This window comes from Microcebus murinus, chromosome 6 (genome assembly GCF_040939455.1).
Source record: "Microcebus murinus isolate Inina chromosome 6, M.murinus_Inina_mat1.0, whole genome shotgun sequence".
NCBI classification, from domain to species: domain Eukaryota; kingdom Metazoa; phylum Chordata; class Mammalia; order Primates; family Cheirogaleidae; genus Microcebus; species Microcebus murinus.
Window position 1 is genome coordinate 82,175,189 of NC_134109.1, and position 12,535 is coordinate 82,187,723.

The following is a 12,535-nucleotide window of genomic DNA, read 5'->3' on the forward strand; positions in this document are numbered from 1 at the left end:
AACAGGTGGGTTGTGAGGGTATAGGGGAGGATCCTGATTTGTAGCATTTCCCTGATTTGTGCCAATTCTGATAATGTAAATATTCCTGCCATAGCTGGTTTTAAGCTTCCACCACCATGGTAACTAGCCTACAAAATTGCCAAATGTTTAACAATTGGCCCTTGTGAGCTAGTCAGGCCTGCTTCAGCATAGTGCTGGCTCATCCCTCCATCAGCTTTTCACTAAAGCTTTTTAGCAGCCATTGATGATCTTTGCCTAGATCCTTTTTCTTGTTAGAGTTATAAAATAGTGATATTCAAATGGCCTCTCATTATAGGAGTATTAATGAGTAGTACTATAAAGAAAAAAATTTCCCTCATCTATTTAGTACCCAGATATAGAGTTCATACAGGGAATGCAGTTTAAATTCTTAATTCTTGGCCAGGCGTGGTGGCTCATGCCTGTAATCCTAGCACTCTGGGGGGCTGAGGTGGGAGGATCGTTTGAGCTCAGGAGTTCGAGACCAGCCTGAGCAAGAGCGAGACCCCATCTCTACTAAAAAAAATAGAAAGAAATTAGCTGGACAACTAAAAATACATAGAAAAATTTGGCCAGGCATGGTGGTGCATGTCTGTAGTCCCAGCTACTCGGGAGGCTGAGGCAGTAGGATTGCTTGAGCCCAGGAGTTTGAGGTTGCTGTGAGCTAGGCTGATGCCATGGCACTCACTCTAGCCTGGGCAACGAAGTGTGACTCTGTCTCAAAAAAATAATAAATAAATAAATTCTTGATTCTTTCCCCATCGCCCAGTTTTCAGAATAATAACCTGGTTCTTTCAGCATCTGCCAAAGGTGACCAATGAGTCCTTTATTTTTAATATTATTATGAATTCAAAATTTAAAAAAATATATACATTTGATATGTTTGAATTAATTATATTTATTCTTTTTGATGCTCAAATTTGTCCATCTTTGGCTAGTGGAATCCTCTTCATGATGACTACTAAGTCCTTTGACATAAATCCAGTAGTCTTTGTTAGTTTTTTTACTTTCTGGTATGACAAGATATTCTAAGCTCTTCTTGTGCATTTCTTTCTCAAGACCTGGAATCAGCCATTTCCCTAAAGAGGATTGGTTTCTTATAGTAAGAAATTGTATTTTGAGACTAAAATCTGGGAGCTAGCTCAGCTAGCTTATTGCTATTGGGTTTGTTATTATTTATAGGCCTTTTTTGGTGAACAGAGGGAAGTACAGATTTTTTTTTTAAAAAAAGAGAAAATACATTTTGAATGCATGCTGATATTTCCAGTTCAAATTTAGAATTACAGGGTTTAAAATAAGTGCTATTAAAGGTACATATAGGGAGAATCAAAAGTAAATGAAAAACATGTAGCCATTCAGCAATAACTGAAAAAAGTTATTAGAAATTTATTCTTGTAAGTAACTTGTATAATTTGGAACATTATACATACTTAAATGGATATGAACCTTACTTCACTTCTATGCTTATGACTAGGATTCTGCTGGAAGAAGTGAGAGTGTTCACCACATATTTTCTATTCAAGAGAATATTCATCTCAGTTTTGATCCTGTGGCATCATTTATTCTCCGTACTGACCACTACATTTTGGTGAGTGAATTCAATTAAACATTATATGCGTTACTGGATTTGGTAAATGCAAAGTCCTAAATATTACGATATACAGTAGTCTCTCCTTATCCACAGTTTTGCTTTCCATGCTTTTAGTTACCCATGGTCACCAGGGTCTGAAAATACTGCATGCAATAAAGTATTTTGAGAGAAAAACCATAGACATATATATAACTTTTATTATCGTATATTGTTAAAATTGCTCTATTTTATTATTGTCATTGATCTCTTACAGTGCCTAATTTATAAATTAAACTCTATCATAGATAGGTATGTATAGGAAAAAACATAGTATACATAGGGTTTGGCACTATTCATGGTTTCAGGCATCCACTGGGGTTCTTGGAATGTATTCCTTATGGATAAGAGGGGACTACTGTAATCATATGACAAGAAAAACGAACCTTATAAAATTAAAGTTTAGCTATTTGCCCAGAAGAACAAAATGCTTTCAAGTGGATTTGAATTAAAAGGAGCAGAGGTATGGACAAGTAATTTGGGACCTGATTCTAACCAATGCTATAAAACCAGGATAACTAAAGGAATTATAGAGACTGTGCTAACTTGGGCTAAGGCTTTTTAAAGAATAGTATTTCTTCCTATATATCTTTCTTTTCTTTTTTCTTCTTCCTACTCCTCCCCTCCTTCTTCCTACATAAATAATACATGCTTAATGTAGAAAACTTGGAAAATTTAGAAATAAAATGAAATCAGCCCCACATCATTCTTTTATCACACTACCGATAATACCCATTGTATTTGTCATTATGATACTCTGTTTTTCTCTCTCATATATATTTGTATGAGTTTTAAATATTACTGTAAAGTAGTATTATACTTTCATTTTCTTTTGCTGATTTTTGTCTTGACTATTTTCTCATATCAATTTATATTAATATTCTATAACATGATATTTGTTGCATTATATTGTCATAGATAAACCTTAATTTACTTACCATTTCCCTGTTCTTCCCTGTTCCCTGTTCCAATTCATCTACTATATAAATAATGCTTATAATTGTGTTTTTACATATGTCTCTAATACAATTTCTTGAGATAAATTCCCAGAAGTGAATTGCTGGATCAAAGGGTGAGCATATATAAATATATAATAAGTAAAGCATATATAAGCATATAATAAGTATATATTTTAAATACTTTACTTATTACATAATTTCCCAAATTATTTATTTTTTATTATAGTCATTACTTTTTTTTCCTATCCTCCCTCATTAAAATATAAGCCCCATGAGGACAGGAATCTTTGTTTTACATGCTTAGCACATAGTAGGCCCTCAATACATATTTCTTAAACGGGTATATTGTTAGCTTTTAACATACATTGTTAAATGGTCTTCCAGAGAAGCTGTGGCAATTTACACTCTAGTTCCCTCAGATCTTGCTTATCCTGGATATTAGCATAAAATACAAAAAAGATATACACTAAAATCTAGAAAAGAAAATCTAATCCTCCCTTAATTTCACTTCCCAGAGGCAGCTTTAGTGTATAGCCCTCACAGACTTAAAATATGAATTCATTATCATTTTAATTTACTTTTATTACTTGTGTAATTGAGCTTTTAAACATGATTAATGGGCATTTGTATCTCATTATAATTTTTTAAAATTTATTTGTTCTTTTTTCTCTTGTGGACTTTTAATAGTCACCTAGATTAGGCTTTGGGAACTTTGATATATGTATGAATCATCTGGAGATGTTATTAAAATGCAGATTCTTGGACAGCAGCTCATGCCTATAATCCAAGCACTTTGGGAGGCCGAGGCAGGAGGACCACTTGAGGCCAGAAGTTTGAGACAAGCCTGGGCAACATAGTGAGACCCTGTCTATACAAAAGTAAAAATTTAAAAAAATGTAGACCCTGATTTAGTAAGTCTGAGAAGGGGCCTGAGATTCTGCATTCCTAACAGATCCAAGTTGATTCCAATAATGGCCTGGGGACCATAATTTGGGAAACAAGCATCTAAGTCATATGCCTCTACTATGAGTTAATCTCCAAGTGAATGACTTCTTGATGGAAAAAACAAAAGAAAATGCAGTCTGCTCACTCAGCCAGGAGTGTACTGTATACTTTTTTTAAAACTCTTATACAACTTTAATTATTTTTATTATTTTACCTTATTTTATTTTTTTAAAGACAGAGTCTTTCTCTGTCATCCAGGCTAGAGTGCAATAAGTGTGATCCTAGCTCGCTACAGTCTTGAATTCCTGGGCTCAAGCGATTCTCCTGCCTCAGCCTCCCAAGGTACTGGGATTACAGGCATGAGACACTGTACCTAGCCCTTATACAACTTTAAAACAAAACAAATTGTCCTTCTCCTAGTATAATGAAAAGTGAACTAGTTTACTTTGTTTACTTAATATAACTATGAAACTGCTTAGCTTCAAATATTGGTCTAAATGTCTAAATTCAGAAAGAGTAATACTGAAGCAATTTATAATTTTCTTTATTGGTAGATCAGATGTTTGATTCTCTTCAACCATATATTTTTCTTATAGTCATGTTTTGTTAATGATGCTAAAAAGAAAAAAAAATTCTGTTTCTCTCTAGACTCACACATTTCTAACACCAAATGTAAGCAATTCTCCAATTCTCAGTGGACACCAATGGGGGTGTTCTACAGTTTAACTCACTTCTGATACTAACTGCTGGGAATTAGCACAGATGCCACAGGTTAAGAGGCCAGTCCTACTAGACTGCCCTTCCACCTCCACCCCTCCTCCCTTCAGATGCCATTTGTAAGTCCAGGTTGTCACCTGTGCTTCTGAGGAACTGGCTATAAATTGGAGGTTCCCAAGATCCCCTCTGCAGGTTCAAAAATTTGTTAGGATGGTTCACAGAACCCAGGAAAACAGTTACTGGATTACTTATTATAAAAGAATACAACTCAGGAACAGCCAAATGGAAGAGGTGGCATAGGGCAAGGCAAGGGGGTGGGCATGGAGCTTCCATGCGCTCTTCAGGCACATACCACTTTCTCAGCATCTCCGTGTGTTCACCAACCTGGAAGCTCTCTCATCCCCTTTAGTTAGGGTTTTTATGGAGGCTTTATGACTGATTAAATCACTGGCCATTGGTGACTAATTCAACCTGCAACCCCCCTTCCACTTACCAGAAGGAGGGAGGGTGGTGTGAGGCTGAAACTTATAACCTTCTAAACTTAAGACATAGTTACTCCTCCTGGCAACCAGCCCCTATCCTGAACGGCCTTCCCCAAAAGTTGCCTCATTAACATAAACTCTGATGTGTTTGAAAAGGGCTTGTTATGAATAACAAAGTTGTCACTCTAGAGCTCTTTCAGGAGCCAGGGACAAATATAACAAAAGATGCTCCTGTCACTGATATCACTTAGAACACTGTATGGATTTTAGGAGCTCTGACCAGGAGCTGGGGATGAAGACCAAAATGTATATTTCTTCTTATATCCCAATATCATAGATGTCATTTCCATTTTTTTTAATGAGGCCATTAAAACATTTTAATGGAAGCTGTATCCATGTATCTATTTCACATTAACATCTATTTCTCTGCAGGCCCGGGTCGTTTTTGTGCTGATTGTGCTGATCCAGCTCACCATTCTTTTTACTTTTAGATATCAAGGATGCCCAGAGCTTAAAGGTTAGTTATAGTTCCTTTTATTCTTACAAGACTTTATTTTAAAGTATCACATAACATCCTCACTATTACCAAGTGATATATAGAAATATAAATTTTCTTTGCATGAGCTCTGTGAAGTGTATCCTCCACACTGTCATACTTTTTCCACAACTCTTATCTTGAAAAAAAAATTCCCAATTTTACTGCTACATGGCAGTAAATTGAAGCTCGACGAAAATGGAGGGGATCACAATAGAGCACAAAATGACCAACTTTAAATATAAGTAGCTATTTAACACAATTTTAATATATGAAATAGACAAGAACCTATTGATTCAAATAATTAAATATAATAAAACTCTAAACAAAGCTTGACAAAACTTAAATAATGCATATATAAATTTTGAATAACATATACGGAGTAGGCTATACAAAAGTCGTAAAGAAGGTGACTTTGCCTGTGGTGCTTCTGTCAACCAAAAAAAAAAAAAAGACATCAGAGAAAAATACCTCCTAATATGATGAGTCTATTTGGGAGTAAGCAAAAAGGATTATAATCTGGGAAGCACAGTTATGGCAAGCCATAGGTACATCTGAACAGGGGAGGGTAAAGGGTTGCTTTTATTGGCAATAAGGAAAATTTCATGTAAGCTGCTTAGAAACAGAGTTTATTGGTTTTGGAGACTCAAAGCTAGAGTTGGCAGTTTATTGGTGGAGATGCCATTACTGGGCAAAGTAATGGCAATATCTCTCTTTTATAAATATTTGAGAAGTTCTGAGGCCCTTTGAAACATCCCAAAGTTAGTTTGCAGTCAAAAACAACTTAATTTATAACTTGATCCTGAGAAAGCCGGTCAAAGATGTCAAAAGCTTTAAAATGCTTGATCAAAATATGATAACATGTCATTGAGAAATAATAAGCATTCACTTCAGCAGAGTAAGAATTAAATTTGTTCAAAAACAATATAGAAAATTACATGAATGTAAAAAAAAAAAAAGCCTTAACCCTTTCAAAGCTCAATTTTTCCAAATAATTAAAAGAACCTAATAAAGACAACATGAAATACAGGGAATTATCTTGATAAAATATAAGGTCCAATCAAAAATGTATGTTGACAATTCTGAAGATATTTCTATTTTTATTTTATCAACAAATTTAAAATCAGCATATTTATGAAAGCTTTATTTAAGTCATATGAAATTAAAGGCATTTGGGTTAATCACATTATTTTGGTAGAAAATATCATATACATATAACAAGACATAAAAACATGCTGGTGAACAAAAACAAATAACTTAAAACAAATACAGTTTTTATTTTTTAAAATTTAGTCATTTTTCAGTAACCTTCACTCTCCCTAATGCCTACATACTATTAAAATCCATTAATTCTTTCTTCAAATGTTTCTTTTCCTTTTGAAGGGTCACCAATACCATGTTAATAACTCCTTTCTGTATTCCCAAATAGACCCCTAACTGCTGCTCCTACATCCAATCTCTCCAACTAATCCATCCTCTTCATCTTTAACCAATTTCCTTTCCTTTGGCATCTCATCTATAAGATCACTTCTGTGCTCAAAGTTGGCTTCAACTTTATTTACTGGATTCCCAGAACCCACTGAATAAAGATTGGACATCTCTGCTAAACATTAAAAATCCTTCACAATCTTGTCTTAACTAGCCTTGTCTTAAACCAGTTACCTATATTTTAGCCTAGATACTTTTTCATGGTTCCCTATACAAACCATGATCATTTCTGCTTCTGTACTTTTGTCCATAATATTATCCTTACTTTAATTTATTTTTCTAAACTTATCTAAATCTTAGCCTTCTGTAAGCCCTCACTTTAAGCCCTCTTTTTGCATACCATTTTCTCTAGCCAGTCACTTAACTAGATTATAAATTCCTCAATATAGGAACTTGTGTTTTCTACTCTTCTGTTTCCCACAGCAACCAGCACTGGGTTTATACATAATAGACAATAAATACTTGTTGAATTAAATTTTCCTTATCCCTTCTTAACTTGGATGACATCCCTGGGATCAGGAACTTATGGTGGGAAAGGGAAAAATTACAGTAATGATTACACAGTAACATGATTAACTGAATAGGTACTGTACATATCCTACTGAATGACTTCTTATATTTTTTTAAAAATCCTATGAAAAAGTTCAAGAAGCATTATTGTACATGTACATTTTCCTGCATATAATGTAAATAAATAAATGTTTGAAGGCCCCAGCCTCATTATATGGGGATACCAGTATCTTTGTTTAGTTATTTAAATTTAAAACATATTTTTATCTATATTATTTCACTTAGTCTTTACAGCAATCCTTGAGGTTGGTGTTATGCCCATTTTAAAGATTAGTAACATCAAGGTGTCAGCTGGGCAAAAGATAAAAATAATAATAATAAAAATGGATGGGGAAATTAGGTTGTCCAAAGTCTCATAGCTAGTAAGAGATAGAGGAGAAACTCCAAACCCAAGTCTTCCAACACCAATTCAGTTCTTTCCTCTAAATAAGACTTATCAACTTTGGCTTCAACTTAGAAGCCTCTGGGGAACTTTAAAATCTCATTGACACCTTTTATAACAACCTGGATGGAACTGGAGACCATTCTTCTAAGTGAAGTATCACAAGAATGGAAAAACAAACACCACACATACTCATTATTAAACTGAAACTAATCAATCAACACTAATATGCACATGTAGAAGTAAAACTCAATGGAAATCAAGCAGGTGGGAGGGGGGAAAAGGGGTTGGGTACATTCACACCTCATGGGTACAATGCACACTATTTGGGTGATGGGCATACTTATAACATTGACTCAAACTGTACAAAAGCAAGACATGTAACCAAAACGTTTGTACCCCTGTAGTATTCTGAAATTAAAAAAAAAAACTTTAGTGGTTTTAACAGCATTCTAGACTAATTAGAATCTCTAGGGTGGGACTTAAACATCAGTATTTTTTAAAGCTCCCCAGATGATTCCAATGTGCAGTCAAGACTGAGAAGCACAGCTCTAAGTAAAGCAATATTTCTTAATCTTGACTACTTAGAATCATCAGATTGCTGCCTAAGGTCCCCCTCTACACCAGGCCAGTTAAATCAGAATCTCTGGAGGGTGAGATCTGGGCATGGATGTTTTCTAAAAGTTCCCCTAGGTTATTCTAATGTGCAGCCAAAGTAGAGAATCATTGCTGAAAGTTTAAAGAATAGTTGCCTCTAAGGCTAAAGTATTATTATTATTATTTTTTAAATAAATAAATATTTATTAATATTTCCATGTCTCTACTAGAAATAGAAAGAAATTGATTGGCCAAATAAAATGTATAGAAAAATTAGCAGGGCATTGTGCCATATGCTTATAGTCCCAGCTACTAGGGAGGCTGAGGCAGAAGGATCCCTTGAGCCCAAGAGTTTGAGGTTGCTGTGAGCTAGGCTGATGCCATGGCACTCTAGCCCAGGCAACAGAGTGAGAGTGCTGTATTTGTCATTCCATTTGTCAGTCGTAAGCAAGGGAACTCTGATATTTACCAGCAGACTCATAATCCGGCACACAACATGAAAGGAGTTTTAATGCTTTTATTTGAAACTAAAGACACCTGGACTTCATGGTGCTGATGATTATGTTATGAAAGAGACTAAAAATGTATGTGGTGCTCACTGTCTCACCTCTGGCCACTGTGAGCATACAAAACATGATTGCATCCAAAATCACTCATAAAATAGTCAATCAAAAAGCAGCCATAATCCCTGAGATTCCTCTACAGAGAAAGACCAAATTGTTGGCCACAGTTAGATGACTAAAAATGAGAACTGTGTACTGGGTACTGCACCCACTAAAATAAAGGAAGATAGGCTGGGCGCGGTGGCTCACGCCTGTAATCCTAGCTCTCTGGGAGGCCAAGGCGGGCGGATTGCTCGAGGTCAGGAGTTCGAAACCAGCCTGAGCAAGAGCGAGACCCCGTCTCTACTATAAATAGAAAGAAACTAATTGGCCAACTAATATATAGAGAAAAAATTAGCCGGGCATGGTGGCGCATGCCTGTAGTCCCAGCTACTCGGGAGGCTGAGACAGAAGGATCGCTTGAGCCCAGGAGTTTGAGGTTGCTGTGAGCTAGGCTGACGCCATGGCACTCACTCTAGCCTGGGCAACAAAGCGAGACTCTGTCTCAAAAAAAAAAAAAATAAAATAAAATAAAATAAAATAAAATAAAATAAAATAAAGGAAGATAAAGTCATGTAAAATAAATTCTCTAGATTGAAATATAAGAAAAGAAATATTATTCCAAATACTTTAAATGCACAGAAATCGTTCTATTATATTCTAACACTGAAAATATATTATTATTTTGATACAGAGTCTTATTCTGTTGCCCGGGCTAGAGGGCTGTGACGTCATCCTAGCTCACAGCAACCTCCAACTCCTGGGCTCAGCAATCCTACTGCCTCAGCCTCCTGAATATCTGGAACTACAGGCATGTGCCACCATGCCCGCCTAATTTTTTCTATATATTTTAGTTGGCCAGTTAATTTCTTTCTATTTTTAGTAGAGACAGGGTCTCGCTCTTGCTCAGGCTGGTTTCGAACTCCTGACCTTGAGCAATCCATCCGCCTTGGCCTCCCAGAGTGCTAGGATTACAGGCATGAGCCACTGTGCCTGGCCTTAAAGTATTATTTTTTAAATAGCAAATAATTATTAGTCCAGCTGTATATAAATATATATACACACACACATATACATAATGTCTCACAACTACACCATTTCTTTGAACTTTCTACCTTCTGCAATTCTAAGTGAATTGGTTCACCATGATTCCTGCCAAATTCTGAATTAAAAGTGGAGTCATCTGTATAGTTACCATATAGCAAAGAATTTGCTGAATATTTGGCAGATAGCTTATGAAAGTCTTCTAGAAAATGTCATAAAGAAATTGAATTTTGCATGTGTTTCACTGGATTTTTTAAAATTTATTCTGTTTAGAACCTTCAGGATTTGTGAATCTGACTTCATTTTCCCTTCATGTCTTGAGCAAAATAAACATCTTCTACTATTCTGTGTTGTTTCTGACCCTATATACAGTGCTGGGTAAGTAAATTAGTAAACTTGAGATTGTGGAGAATTCTGCCAAATAATATCTTGAGAATTTTGATAATAGAATAATTTAGAATCTTGAGAGTATAACAAATAGCACAAAGATCCTTCATAAGGAGACATGGCTTTGGCACATAAAGTTCTTTCATAACATGTTTAAAGAACATTTAGTTGACACCATGTTAACTTAAGGGTGCTGAGAAGACTGTTAAAGAATTAGTATTTGTGTAGAAACCTAATAGAAGATAGAAGTTCAGTTTGAATGCCACATCCTCAGAGCAGCCTTCTTTGACTACCTTAAAGTTGTATCCTGTATTTGATCACACTTCCTATTTTCCATTATTACCTTTATTATAATTTATAATTATCTTCTGTGTTTATTATCTATTTCTTCATTAAAACATCCCTTGCTACTACATACTCAAATTTTCAAGAAATAAATAAAATAAAAAAATAATAAAAAGAGAATATATATATATATATATATATATATATATATATAAAAAAACATCCATTGCTAGCAGAGCAAGTGGCATAAACCTGTATTTGGCAACTAAGGCCAGAGTATTGCTTGAGCCCAAGAATTTGAGTCATGCCTGGGCAACATAGCAAGATCCCAGTCTCAGTAAAAAAAAATCCATTGGCATTCTATCTGTCTTATTCACCTCTATGTCTAGCACTAAACAAATGCTTGGTATATAGTTCATTGAATATTTACTGATGTGTGGCTCTTAAAAACTCAGCTTAAAAAGAGAGAAACTGAGATGAGCAATAAATTCAGACATATCTTAACTCTTCTGTTGTATTAATTATCATATCCAGTATAATCATGTGCCACATAAAGGCATTTAGGTCAATGACAGACCACATATACAACAGTGGTCCCATAAGATTATAGTGGAACTGGATGTGTGCAGTTGGCTATACCATCTAGGTTTTTGTAAGTACATTCTATGATGTTCACACAAGGACAAAGTTGTCTAATGACACATTTCTCAGAAAGTATCCCTGTCCTTAAGTGATGCATGACTGTACTTATAGTCCCTTAGCCACTTATGGAAGTGAAATCATTACAAGTCTTTTTTAGGATTTTTTGCTCATGTTTCTTAGTGACTAAAAGTCAATTCATAGTAGATTAACCTATTTGTTACCTAGTCTTATCTTTGTCTTGCACTTTTATTCTACCTTTGCACTTTGCTCATTAGTAACTCCCACCAGAGAACAAGTTAAAAATATGACACTTTACAATTCTGTGTAAGCTATGGCAGATTCCCTTTGGAGGCAAATTCTCTTGTGAGAAGATAAGTTGAAGCTGTTTTTGACACTTGTCTTACACTAAGAGACAAAGCAAGTGATTTGGATCCTGGGATGTAAAAAACAAAACAAAACAAAAAACATTAAGAGGGCAGAAGTTACTTGATTTGAAAAGTTGAAACCTGAAGGGAAAACACTTTTTTAGATTAATATGTCTTTAATCGAGTTTATATAATGTAAATCTAAGAAAATTGCCTATGATTTCTTAAAGCTAAACTCTACTCTTGCCAGCAAACCATAGTATTTGCATTAGAGAAGAGAAGTCTGACTGTCTTTTTTCACTCTTTTTTTTTTTTGAGACAGAGTCTCGCTTTGTTGCACAGGCTAGAGTGAGTGCCGTGGCGTCAGCCTAGCTCACAGCAACCTCAAACTCCTGGGTTTGAGCAATCCTTCTGCCTCAGCCTCCCGAGTAGCTGGGACTACAGGCATGTGCCACCATGCCCGGCTAATTTTTTATATATATATCAGTTGGCCAATTAATTTCTTTCTATTTATAGTAGAGACGGGGTCTCGCTCTTGCTCAGGCTGGTTTTGAACTCCTGACCTGGAGCAATCTGCCCGCCTCGGCCTCCCAGAGAGCTAGGATTACAGGCGTGAGCCACCGCGCCCGGCCTTTTTTCACTCTTGACAAACACTTGACACTCTTACAGAAACCTGCACACTGAGCAGAGATGGTAAATGAGGAGAGAAAATAGAGAGTGATTATGTAGTTGATGTACAAAGTAATGACTGTGGGTCATCAAGAGAAGGTTAAAATTTTTCGGGGAAAAGAATAAAAATAAAAAATAATCAAAAAATACACTCATTATATTAATAAGAAAGAGAAGTACTTGAGTGCATTTTAGAAAAATTTCTATCAAAAAGTAGTTGA

At 35.3% G+C, this 12,535-nt stretch overlaps 1 protein-coding gene and 1 long non-coding RNA gene across 4 annotated transcripts in view; one reads left to right on the forward strand and one right to left on the reverse strand.

The window, feature by feature from the left end:
- Positions 1-12,535, forward strand: part of TMEM62 (transmembrane protein 62) — a 42,289-nt gene that overhangs the window by 25,970 nt on the left and 3,784 nt on the right. For all 3 annotated transcript variants that reach the window (XR_012919765.1, XM_020285981.2, XM_076004290.1), the window contains 3 exons: positions 1,493-1,606; positions 5,181-5,265; positions 10,240-10,344. Coding sequence is in view for 2 of the 3 variants with exons in the window: in XM_020285981.2 (XP_020141570.2) it covers positions 1,493-1,606; positions 5,181-5,265; positions 10,240-10,344 (304 nt within the window). In the remaining variant the exon portion in view is untranslated. The remainder of the gene's footprint in view (positions 1-1,492; positions 1,607-5,180; positions 5,266-10,239; positions 10,345-12,535) is intronic.
- LOC109730501 (uncharacterized) overlaps positions 1-12,535 on the reverse strand; it is a 33,068-nt gene that overhangs the window by 17,515 nt on the left and 3,018 nt on the right. The window lies entirely within an intron of this gene.